The 12,497-nt window shown below is 53.1% G+C and overlaps 3 protein-coding genes across 3 annotated transcripts; all 3 read left to right on the top strand.

Moving 5' to 3' along the window:
- Window positions 1-3,048: 3,048 nt before the first annotated feature.
- JKF63_04493 (uncharacterized protein) lies at window positions 3,049-6,645 on the top strand (the record flags this gene model as incomplete). Its single annotated transcript, XM_067900478.1, has 1 exon — window positions 3,049-6,645. The coding sequence occupies one exon, from the start codon at window positions 3,049-3,051 to the stop codon at window positions 6,643-6,645; it is 3,597 nt and encodes a 1,198-aa protein (XP_067757307.1).
- A 2,038-nt stretch (window positions 6,646-8,683) lies between these two features.
- JKF63_04492 (uncharacterized protein) lies at window positions 8,684-9,322 on the top strand (the record flags this gene model as incomplete). The annotated part of the gene is made up of 1 exon (XM_067900477.1): window positions 8,684-9,322. The coding sequence occupies one exon, from the start codon at window positions 8,684-8,686 to the stop codon at window positions 9,320-9,322; it is 639 nt and encodes a 212-aa protein (XP_067757306.1).
- A 1,804-nt stretch (window positions 9,323-11,126) lies between these two features.
- On the top strand, window positions 11,127-11,783 carry JKF63_04491 (uncharacterized protein; the record flags this gene model as incomplete). Its single annotated transcript, XM_067900476.1, has 1 exon — window positions 11,127-11,783. One exon carries the CDS (start codon window positions 11,127-11,129, stop codon window positions 11,781-11,783), a length of 657 nt encoding a protein of 218 aa, XP_067757305.1.
- Between the last annotated feature and the right edge of the window lie 714 nt (window positions 11,784-12,497).

Genomic DNA, 12,497 nt, shown 5'->3' with positions numbered 1-12,497 from the left:
CGCGTGAAAGAAAAAAAAAATGGGCGAGCGCACACAAATCCTCCATCATATGCCTGGCACTTCTACTGAGGAACACTCCCGAAAATCATGTACCATTCCATTTCCTAAGTCATCAACGTCGCCAATAAAACCCTAGTCCCAACGACGGCTCGACGTGGCATCGTTAAAAACAGCCCAGGAGAACAACGGAACCCTGTGTTACCCCAATCCCCATTACCCCAATCGGGGTGTAAAGCATTGCCCTCATACACCCAGAAATGAACTCCTGCGGGTACTCCGGTCAGACGTTGCTTCACACCCACTTGCTTTGGGCAGCCACCCCCCCCCGTTTTTACGACAACACGTCGCCACACACTCGCGGTTCGGTTGAACATCCAAGCGCTAGGTTGAGGGGGGCCGGCTACTGGTGCGTTTTGTCGCTGAGAAGGGCGCCGCTGCCATAGAGCAACCCCCCCCCTCTTCAGAAGCAGGGGGCCCCCCCCGTCTCACAAATTCGGTAGCCCGCACATGGAATTCTGCCAACCCCTGGCGCAAACCGCGGCTCGATGCTCTCACTTGCCACTGGCGAAAGAAAAAGCAAAAAGGTCGAGGCGACGTGGTGGCCAATGACGTGCATTCTTTGAAAGTTTCCCTACCTAGTAAAAGCCAAGAATAGGGCACAATTGTAGCTTCTCCATTTTTTTGCGCGAGCATACTGCCCACCACCATCACCACCGCTGGCAATATGGCTCCCCAAAGTAAGCACCACTTACCCCGACCACACTTACTGATGACACGGAAGCCCCGCTATTCCCGCCGCCGATCAGTTTAAGCAGCATTAATCAAAGCAACAGCCACCAGAAGCTGTGAGAAACCGGGAGAAGCTGATTACAAGCGGCTCCGACTCAGTAGCTTTCGCCGACAGGGTCCCTCATGGAGATGGATGGCGCTCCCACACCCTACTCCACTTTATTGTCCCTCGGGAGTCATAACGAGTCATCAAGTTGCGCTGCAGTTTCCCAGAAGAGCTGTAGTTCTGGTGCCTGCGGTTTGTAGGAGGACTGTCTGTAAAAGCACCTTCATCTGGACATTTACAAAGGAGTTATGAAGGGTTGTGTGCAGTTTTTTTTTCGGCGCACGAGTCTCGAGGGGTGTGCTTTTGATGAGGGCAAGCAAATAATCATGAGTTCATGCAAGGATTCATAACCGAAGAGGAAGACGGTTACGGCAATGCCCAATGCGAACGTGCTGAACTCGTTGCCCTTGGCTATATTTGTGAGCATTCACGCCACAAAACCCGTGTCACGGCCAAGGTAAAATGGGTCTGTTGGCTCAGTGCGTATTTGCGTACGCGAGCGGCCTCTGGGAATTTCACTTATCGCTACGCCTAGCACATCTATTCACACAAACACGGGTGCTCTGATGAGGCACGTGAAGCCCTGCCTTTAGTCGAGCGCACTGGACTTCACCGGGCTTCATGTGCATTTGGTCAGCAGGGAATAGGAGAACCGTGTATTGTTTACTGGAGTCAAAAAGAATAGCTGTGTGGTTTTTCACTGGTATGGAGTCCTCTGCTCCCCTCCTGTACGTTATCTGTTTCTTCGATTTCGGAAGCTGAGATGGTGCTGAAACGCAAAGAAAAAATATATATTTGGATATAGGCTTCAACCTGATAGTACAACCAAGCTATATGTCCATTATTTTATGACGCGCAGGGATCTCGGATCTTTTTGTCGCTCGTGTCATTGACGCGTGCAGGAAAACGATACCAGAGGGTGCTAGGCCCGTGAAACATTAGACCAACACTTCTCTGTGTGGCGATTTCCTTTTGTCTCTCCAACTGGGAAGTGTATTGCGTTGTGCTGAAAGGGCTTCCCGGACCAACCAGGAAGCCTTCTGTGGTGCTGATCTTCGATGCTCCAAGCACAGTCTGCGCCCTCTTCTCATTTCACAATCTCCGTACAAACCGTTGTTTGCGCTATGCACGGCCACCTTTTTTGTTGTCACTGGAGGTGGAAAAAAACACAAAATTTCTTCATTGCGCCATGTGCATATAGATGTGTGCTGGTCGTGAAAGGCTTTGCTGTACTATCCGAGCCTATGAGGGGGGGGTATGAGCGGGGTGGTTTCTCTTGACCTCCATGAACTATGTTCAAAGTGACTCTTCTGGAGACTGGTAGGGGTACCACCGGAACGGACCAGTCAAGTATGCGGACGTCGTCATGGAAAACGCCAATTATGAAAGCGTGATATGGTTGGGGTCTGTCAAGTTGCAAAGAGAATGAGGTGCATGTGGATAAAAAATGTAGATGAGTTGTGTCTCGCGATTCATTTTTTTACGGTGAATTCATGGAGGTGTCGAGTTCTACTCGAAAAACAAAGGAGCGCAACTGCAAGGCTATCGGTGGCATTTATGCAGAGCTACTTCTTGCGTGACAAAAAGGCACACATCATCTTCTAGCTTCTCTCCCTCACAGGGAGCCGTCAATGAGTGTCTGGGCAGATCGTTGTGAGGAGAAACCCATGCGGTTGCTTCACGGGGGTGTTGTGCTTCTCCGGATCTACGAAACTCGAAGTACGGTCCTGTCGTTGAAGGTTGTTACCTCGTGTCACGGCACATATCAACTCATTCTTTTTTTTTTGTAGAGGCTGCGGTGTGTGGATGGCGCCGCTTTCACAGGTTGCCATCGAGGAATTCGACGCGGGCCAAGAGCGCCCAGTTTTGCATTGGTAATTTGTCTATTTCCAAGATGATCATACAACCTAGGCCTTTGTGCGTTTCTGATAGCTTCCCGACCGCGTTGTATTCAGCGCGAGTGGATTGTTTGGGGGAAGAAAGACACGGTCTGTTTGTTTCTCGGTAGCTCCCACCTGGAGGTACAGTCACGCAACACCTCCATCTCACTAACCTTCTTTTTTTTTGTCTCTCAAATCCGTTGCTTAAATTCTCGTAGAGTGTTCTCAGACGGCTTGGTGAGAAAAGAATGTAGCCCGAGGGAAAAAGAGAAGGTACATACACACAAAAAAAAATCGCACACACATAAAGAAAGGGAAACTCCCAGTGTCACGATGTTTATCAAAAATATCATCATCTCGGGCTTTCGCTCTTATCGCGAGCAATCATTTCCAGATGGCCTCTCTCCGAAAACAAACGTGATCGTGGGGAAGAATGGTTCAGGCAAGTCCAACTTCTTTGCCGCTATCCAATTCGTGCTGAATGATAAATTCGCAAACCTGCGCGCTGCAGAACGGAAGGAGCTTTTCCACGTAGGCAGTGGGAGGCCGGCACTGTCAATCTTTGTGGAAATAGTCTTTGATAACTCGGATGGCCGCCTTGTCATCCCAGGGCGCGCTGAGGAACCGGAGGTGCGAATTCGCCGCACTGTTGGACTAAAGCAGGATGAGTTTCGTGTGAACGATCGCAAGTTCTCGGCGTCAGACGTCCATCAGCTGTTGGAGAGCGCCGGCTTTTCCTCCAGCAATCCTTACTATGTGGTGGAGCAAGGAAAGATCGTGAGCTTAGTGAACATGAGCGAGGAGCAGCGCTACCAGCTGATCAAGGATGTGGCTGGTACGAAGGTTTACGAGGCACGTCGCGCAGAGAGCGAGCGGATCCTAGCTGAGACGAGAGGAAAGCAGGCGCAGATCACAGAGTCATTTCGTCAACTTGAAAAGCGACTAAAGGAGCTGGAGGACGAGACGGCGGAGCTGAAACAGTTCAACGAGGCGGACCGTGAGAAAAAGTGCATCGAGTATTGCATCTTCCACTCCGAGATGGAATCCGCAAACGAAACCTTGCAAAAACTGGAGGAGGAGTGGAGCGAACAGGCTGCTCTCTTCAACAAATCGGAGGATCATGGCGAAGCATCGGAGCAAAAGATCTCCGAATTCTCGCAGAAAATTGCCGAAATTTCGACTGCAATTGCGCGTCTGGAATCGGAGCGGACGGCTGTGGCGAAGGACCTGGATGTGCTGACCAGTAAGCAGGCGATTGTGGAGTTGGACGTAAACGAGGCTGCTGGAAAGTTTGCGCGCAACAAGCGTGAGCTGGAGGCACTCGTGAAGGAGGAGCAAGAACTCACCGTGAGCCTTGAGAGGGTTGTCACCGACGTCGAGAAAAAGGAATCGCTTTTTCGCGCAAGCGAGGCGGCGGCGAACAAAAAGGCCTCCGAGGTGGAGACGCAGCGCAAGGTTCTCGAACGGTTGCAAGAACGTCGGAATCGGACAAAACTCTTCAAGAATAAAGCTGATCGTGACAAGTGGTTAACCGGCGAAATGCGGAAGAACGAAGATTTGATTGAAAAGTCCCAGCAGGAGCTCGATATACTCCGTAAAGAAATGGAGCGCGTACACCAGGAGGCAATCGCTTTATCGAAGCAGATGTCTGCGCCCAATCTGTCTACTGCGGATGTCGATCAGAGCTTGCAGGATCATGAGCAGCGAATCAAGGCTGCACTCGGCAAGCGAGACCAGTTGAACCAGCAGCGGCGACAGTTGTGGCAGACGGTTCACGAGCAAGAGAGCGTTGTCCAGCGGCTAGACGAGGCGTCTCGGAGTGCGAAGCATCAGTGGGAACGGGCTGTTCGTCAAGATCTGCGGCAGGGACTGCAGTCTCTTGCCGAGGTTCTGCATGAATTGAGGAATCCTGTGATTGCCGCCGCCGTACATGGCCCGCTCATCGACCTTATCGAAGTGGTGGATGGATACAAAACCGCGGTGGAGGTCACAGCGGGTAACACTCTCTTCCATGTTGTTGTGGACTCGTTCGATGTGAGCACAACGTTGCTGGCTGAGATGAACAAACGACGGAAGCCTGGTCGTGTTTCTTTTTTCCCCTTGGACACGTGCAACGGGAGACCGAGCGATATTGCGACATCACCAGAGTGCTCGCCGCTGCTGTCCAAGGTTCTTTGCGACGAACGCTTCAAAGGTGTAGTTGCTGAAGTCTTTGGACGGACAGCTGTCGTCGCATCTCTGGAAACAGCTAGTGCCATGGTGCGAACGCTCCAGTGTGACGTCATCACAGTAGACGGGGATCAGCTGGGGCGCAAGGGTGGAATCACCGGTGGCTTCATCGATAAGCGTCACATGAAGCTCCCTCTTCGGGAGCGAGAAAAGGAGCTGGGTGCAAGCCTTCGGGCAGCACGTGCAAAGCTGGACGGCCTCTGTCAAGAGGTGGCTACTGTCGAGCAGCGCATCACCGAGGTCCTTAACGAGCTTGAGGCGCTCCGCAACCAGAACGTGTCAACAGAGCTAGCGGCAGATTTTCGGCTGCGCGAGTCGCGCCTGATAGAGGATCGGCAATCGAGGTTGGCGACAGTCAAGTCTAACTTGGCGGCAACAAAGAAGGCGGTGGAGAGCTCTATCGCAGCGGCCACCGAGACACTGCGGGAGCTGAAGAGAGAGCTTTCCGATGAGTTCAAGAGCGCATGGACACCTGCGGAGGAAAGGAGGCTTGAGCAGCTCACAGAAGAAGTGGCTAGCGCTCGTGTGGCGTCGTCTGCCATGGAGGCCAACGCTCTACAGTTGGCCACGGAGCTTCAGCTTCTCGAGGACACTCGGCGGCACGTGGAGAGACGCAAGGCGGTTGTCGCTGACCGCATCCGCGAGCTGGGGTGGTCGAAGCACGCGGGCAAAATTGTGGATGGAGAACAGGCAGCCGTGAAGGCGGAGTTCGAGTTGCTATCGCAGCGGCTGAAGAGCATCGACCATAACTTGGATCAGGACGGCCGCGAGAGGCAGAGGCTGCAGTCGCAGCTTGATGCGCTGACGTCGAAACGGCTTGGTGCGGCGCGTAGCTTGCAGGTGCGCAAGGACATGGCGGACAAGACGCAAATGCAGCGGAGTCTGCTGGTGCAGCGCCGCGAGGAAGCGCTGCAAAAAATCCGGCAGCTGGGGGTGCTGCCCCAAGGCGTTGCCAAGTTCGAGTCGGCGTCACTCGGTAAGCTCATGTACTACCTAAAGGCGGTCAATGAGAAGCTCAAGGGCCTCTCACATGTGAACCGAAAGGCCCTTGACCAGCATGCATCCCTCCAGGAGGCCATGAACGACCTCACGTCGCAGCAGGAGATACTCACCAAAGAGCTGGAAAGTATTCAGGAGCTGATGGATCACTTGGATGCGAAGAAGGAGGAGACGGTTGAGCGCACCTACAAGCAGGTTCAGTACCACTTCGAGGAGGTGTTTAAGCAGCTTGTCGGCGTCGAGAGCTGCTCAGCGGAGCTGCACCTGGTCGCGGCTGCCTCCACGAACAAGGAGGAAGACCCGTATGCCGGCGCACGGATCCGTGTGTCATTTGGCCTTGGAAACCCTGTCAGCCACCTGGAGCAGCTCAGCGGGGGTCAGAAGTCTCTGGTCGCCCTGGCACTCATTTTTGCGATTCAGCGCTGCGATCCTGCTCCCTTTTATCTGTTTGACGAAATCGATGCTGCTCTGGATGCGGAGTACCGCACATCCGTGGCCAACATGATAGCACGTCAGTCTGAGGAGTGTCAGTTCCTTGTGGCAACCTTCAAGACGGAGGTCCTCGACGTCTCGGACAAGGTGCTTGGCATTTTCTTCCACAATAAGATGAGCCGCATCCAGACCATCTCAAATGAGGAGGGTGTGAGACTGCTGAAGCAGGCTGCGCTGGACGACCGCAAGCGTATGCGTGAAGGCCAGTAGGGGAGATTCCCTCCACCGGTGGCTAGCGCTGTCTCAATTCGGAGCACACACCCACACCCAGGGAAAAAAAAACATGGCAACATCAGAAAAGCGGATCGATGGCTGGAGGTGTAAAACTATTCAGATTTCGACTTGTCTGTTCTCGAACATGACTTTCTGGCGGTGTTCAAGGAAATTCCCCCCTGCGCTTTCTGCTTTCCCCCCGTGATTCATCCATGCTTCGAAGTTTCTGAAGTATGGCGGTTGTGCCTACACGGAGCATGGTCCCATAGAGTAACAGAAACCCTTCGTTGACACCAGCGCATCTGTCTGCGCGCGCGCGTATGTGCTCATAGAAGTTATAGACTGAGATTCCATAGAAAATTGCTTTCTCGTTTGCATGTGCCTTGTCCCCCTCCCTCGCTGTTCACTAGCGGCCGATTCCCCCCTGCTGTGAACTTCTTTTTTTTGGGATACAGTGCGTGTGTTCGCTGAATAGTATTCCGTTTTTCGTCCCCAGCACGCCTCTCTCACAATGCGCGTGTCTTTGATATGACTTTAACGAGGAGAACGAAAAAGGACTACAGAGGGAAAAGACGCGATTATATACCATGGCGTAACCGGTCACTCATGGAACCCCTCTCCCCAATTCGCCCAGAAGTAAGGCAGCCTGTTGCCGATGTCGCCAACACGAAGAGGGGGGGCAGTGCTTGGCTCTACTCAGCACCTACTCGTTGGGAATACCATGCTATCGGTTTCTGAATATCTGTTTCTTTTCCTCGTCCCCCTTCATCTACACATGCCGTGAGTCGGGTACTTCAGCCCTGCACGCGGCCTTCCCTCGCAGCTTCGGCGATCATCGCACCTCGCTAGGTGGGAAGATACACCCCCCCCTTTTTTGTTCCAGAGCCTTTCTCTGCTGACGCTGATAAGCATCGCTTCGTGTAAACTGACACGGTGTATCGTGGAGATGAGTGAGTTTTTGTGCGGCGCAGAGCATCCGGGTGCCGCAATGCCATACGCACTCTTTTCCTGCAGCATTCTCATATAGGGGGAGAGGGGGCGCCCCATGGAACGACTGGCGGCCCTTTTTTGTTTTCTCGAGGAGGTGGGGGGGCGCAAAGAGTTCGTCTGGTAGAAATCTGAACCATTGCACATCACTGAATCGGTTTTCTTCTCAACCGTTCGCTTTGTGCATTTTACCGCCAGTGGTGCGCAGACAAATTTCCAGCGTCCTCCTCAGGGGACTTTGATGCTCTTTGGGGCTGTTTTGGGGGGAAACCCCTCCTGCGTGCGCGTGTGGGGGAGACATCCTGAAGAAGACTCACTTGGTCTTCTCTGCACTCAATTTTTTTAACTACATATTTTTACCTCTTTTTGTTTCCACAGTAAACCGCTTTGCGCTCACGTCTGTGAGCTTGTCTGTGTTCTCTCCTTCTCCCCCCCCTCACACTATTCCAGCTGCTAATTTCATCTAAACGGATCAACCTCATTTGTTACGTTATCGTTGGCGCGTCGCTGTCGTGAATGTCAAAGTGCACATCATGGATGTCCTGGTCGCGTAACATCGCCTATTGATTTCCTGTTTCTGGGGGATGCCCCGGATCCCTTGAACATCTTGCACAAGCCAAGAAGCGATTTCACTCTCTGTGTGTGTGTCTGTGTGTGTCTGTGTTGCAACAAGCTCCTCATCTTCGCCTTTCTTCTCAGCTCCTATTTCCCACTTTGGGCACTGTGTCTCGCACACACTGCTCTGCCCACTAGCTTTTTTTCACCCGCCACCGGCAGTTCTCAACACCACAGCCGTCTTGCAGAGTTGTAAAGCTTCGCCTATTCAAATATACACGCATTCCCATTTTTTGTTTTTGCACAGGCGCTGCTCCCCCCCCCTTCCTTCCTCTCCTCCACCCCTCCACTCTTGCGTTTCTTTTCTCTCTTTGGATGAGCATTGCGCGGCCAGATCACCACACCAAACAACTGTATCCCACACCACTGTTAGCTTATTTCTTTTTGATATTTCTTCTGCTTTCTACCGTCCGTGAGTTTGAACAGAAGAAAAATGCCGATCAAGTACAGCTGCGTGAATGACGAGACCACACTCCTGGCGGAGTACCCCGCAGGCGAGCAGCCGAAGCTGGCAGATACAATGCAGAAAGTCATCGCCACTGTCCCGCCCAAAGAGTACCGCCGTAAGACAGTCGAGGACAAGGATGGCGGCGTCAATTACAACTACATCAGCAATGGTGAGGGTCGCATAGTGGCGTGCGTGACGACTAGCGACATGCGCATGCGTACTGTCTTCGCGTTTCTTGAGGCCGTTGAGCCGCTTGTTCGTGCCAGTGCCGGCCCGCAGGGCTCTGAGCTGCGCAACGGCAAGAAGCTTCTGCAGCAGAAGATGGAATTCTATAACAACCCTCAGAATGACAAGATCACTGCGCTGAACGATGACATCAACCAGGTTGTGGATGTCATGATGGACAACATGGACAAGGTGCTAGCGCGTGGTGATCGTATCGACACGCTGCAGGAGAAGTCGTCCACTCTGGCGGATCAGGCGCAACAGTTCCAGCTGCGGTCGACGGAGCTGAAGCGGAACCTCTGCATGAAGAACCTGAAGCTCACTCTCATGATTGTGGGCATTGCGGCTGTGGTTATTGCCATCATTGCTTTGATCATTTGGAGGTCCAAGAAATCCTAGAGCTGCGGTACATGTTGAGCCCGACCGCTTCACTGGTGGAAGTCATCGGCGCATCTCCATGGCAGTGCACCAGCGCTCTGAAACGCAGCGACGTCACCCCCTGCTCCCTTACCGCTCTTCTGAAGTGTGGTGTGTGCTCGAATCGCACTGGTAGAAGCGCTTCCGTGAGAGGGGGGGGAGAGCCTTCGGGGCAATGCCTTGAGTGTCCTTTGGGATATTCTTGGGGGCAGGGCGAGAGCGCGAGGGGGTCCTGGGCCGATGTGGGCCATTGGAGGTTGAATCCAGTGAGGCAAAGTGCAGACAATCAAAAAGAGAACAAAAAGAAACCGCGGCTCGGAAAAAAGTGAGAAGAGAGAAACGGAGACCTATGAAAACACATCTCAGCTCGATATAAAGCCCAGTGTATTAGGCTGCCTTTCGGTTCTGGTGGAGGTCAGCGATACTCAGCAAAAAGCGCATTATCCAGGGTACAGCCCCCCCCTCCCCCCCCATATTGTTTGTGTGCTCTGCTTTCATGCTCTCTCTCTATCCAGGGCTCTCCTCTCATTTTAACGGGTTTTTACTTGCTCACCACCGTTAGCCCCCGTCCCTTTTTTTTCTCTTGCGCCGCCTACCTTTTAAATATTTGTGCGTCATATTTTTGTCGCAGTCAGTGCACCCACCTTCCCCCCCCACCCCACCCCCACCCACCACCCCACCCGTTTCCTTCCTTTGCTTTGCTTTATTTGCGTTACCTTGTGCGGTTTCCCTCAACTGTTGCGCGTGAGCGCTTGTGCACCCCTGTGCGGGTTCGTTTTCGGTTGTAAAGCGGAAAGAGAGCACCGGGTGTGAGGATAGGGATGATATCTCAGACTATTTTTCTGTTTTTTTTTCGTGGTTTTATCAAACGTGACACCAGGGGAAGGGATGCGTCTCTGAGAGGTAGCTTCGCTTGCCCAAGGAACGATATTTTTCTCTTCGAATAACACACAGGCTCGTCTGTGCCCTGTTGATCTCTTTCCTCTGGAGCCCTTCAAACTTGGATGGATTTGTGTTTGTTATTTGGGTATGTTGGGGGGGCTGGACCTATACACGTATCCGCGCCGACTACATCTGGAAAGCCTGTTTTCTTGAGTGTCGCTTTTGTGGATGTACGTGCGATAGGTGTTCGCAGGGGGGGATGGGGGTGGGGGGTCTCCATTTGGTTGGTGTATTTGTCAATGGTCCTTCAAGCCACCTTTTGGATAACGGGAGCCCCCAGACGGCCTTCGTCTGTGGAAGGTGTATCTTCTGGTATCATGAAAAAGATAGCGTCGCCTTCGTCTGCGGCGCTAGCCGGCTCTCTTCTGGTGCATGTGGCCCTCTCCGAGTACGCAGACCATTGGTGTGTGTTTTTTAATTATTATTCCCAGGGGTGTGAGGTGACAATGCCACGCCGGTATTACTGTCACATGCCTGCACGGACTAAAGCAGCCTTGACATGGAAACATGCATTCTCCTTTCTTGAGTACTTGCGCTTTCCCTGACTCTTCCTTCTCGCTGCTGACCACACTCAATCGCCTTTTTTTTTCGGCTGAACCCAACTCGAACTTCTCTGCGCAGTGTGTCTCACAAGCGACCCTCGTGCGCCATCGTGAGGAGGCGAGAGGCCCCCGTGTTGACGAGCACCAGTGGCGTGCGCTGGCTCCGAAGTGCTGACGGAAATGCAGTTTGGGGGGACGGAGGGGCGGAAAATCTGATTTGTTTTATCTTGAGGCTCCCCTCTCCAGCTCAGACCAGTGACGCTACGCAGTCAAGCCATCATTATTATTCGAATACCGAGAAGATGGACTTGACGGACAGTTCGATGTGGACGCTAGTCGAGGAGGCGGTCATCGAAGACAGGGGTGAGGACGAGGAGGAGGTGTTGGCACAAATGGTCCGCTCGTATCTTGCGCGGAGGGGCCTGGCAGACACTCTTGCCGCCTTTGACGAAGAGCACAAGTTTTGCAGGGACGCACCCAAACCGCCAGCGAGTGCAGATATTTGTGGCGGCAAGTCGTCAGCAGCGCCCGCTAGTGCGAATAACACTGCTCCCTGTGGTGACGTCAGTGCCGCGATGCAAAAGCGAAAAGAAGCTCAGCTCCTTTGCCTCCAAGGAAAATATGAGGCGGTAGCGGCGCTGATGGAGCCGTCTTCACTTGCGCGCATTCGTCTCCTGTGCATCCAAGCACAAAGCCTGGAGGATTCTGCTGGTGCTGCGTTTTACCTGGCAACCCACGTCGCACCGCTTGTGCCATTCTGCACTGATCCTGCGATGGGTCACAGGGTGTACACCGCTGCGCTCAGTAACGTTCTGAGCCCGAGCCGTGAAAGGTCTATCCTCGACACAGAAATGCTGGCCAGGGAGGTGAACGACGAGCTCTGCGGCCCCGAGCACCGCAGCGCCCTTCACGTGCTGTTCAACTGGGTGTACTGGCAGGAAGCGTTACACTCTGTCTGATGTACACTGAATCATCTCGAAGGGAAGTGGTGAATGGCTGCGCCCTGTGGATGCGTCTCCACTGTGAGCATCAACGCGACCTCCTGGCCAGATCGAATGGTGTCTCTCTCTTCCCTCCCCTCCCATTTGTTCGTGGTCTGGTATGACCATGACGCACGTGCTGCTGTGGACGAACTGTTTTCTCTTTCGCGCTGGTGCTCTCCTTTTTTGTATCTGTGTTTTGTTTTGGGGGAGCGACTCGGGTAGGCGATTGCGATGCATCGCACCTCTCGACTGCGGTACACAAGATTACGAGGCGTGGAGGGGCTTGAGCTAGCCACCCAAGCCATGTGTATCTGCGTTCATTTTTTTTTTTGCTTTGTTCCTGTTCTCACTGCATTCTGATTGAAGTCCAAACAAATTCCCCCCCACGTAGTCTATTTTCCCCTGACAGGGACACCCCTGTATGCCTTACGTCTTTACTTTTCTCTTCACGTCTCAGGATGTGCTGCCTGACTCCTGCTCCATGATATGCAAGCCACACACACGCACATGCAAGCAAAAAAAAAAGGGTAACGTGGTACGAACCACATCTGTTGTGCATGCGATTTGCATGCTTGCGTTTTGTTTCCAACGACATCGCCTCCACGAACAAAGTCGTGACGCCACGGCCATGCATGCCGGGTGTGCTGCCATAAACTGGGCCTTCGGTGGGAGCACGTGTGACCCTTATAT

Source organism: Porcisia hertigi, chromosome 22, assembly GCF_017918235.1.
Source record: "Porcisia hertigi strain C119 chromosome 22, whole genome shotgun sequence".
In the NCBI taxonomy this organism is placed as follows: Eukaryota; Euglenozoa; class Kinetoplastea; order Trypanosomatida; family Trypanosomatidae; genus Porcisia; species Porcisia hertigi.
Note: the sequence above shows the minus strand (reverse complement) of the source record. Positions and strands in the feature narration are given on the sequence as shown.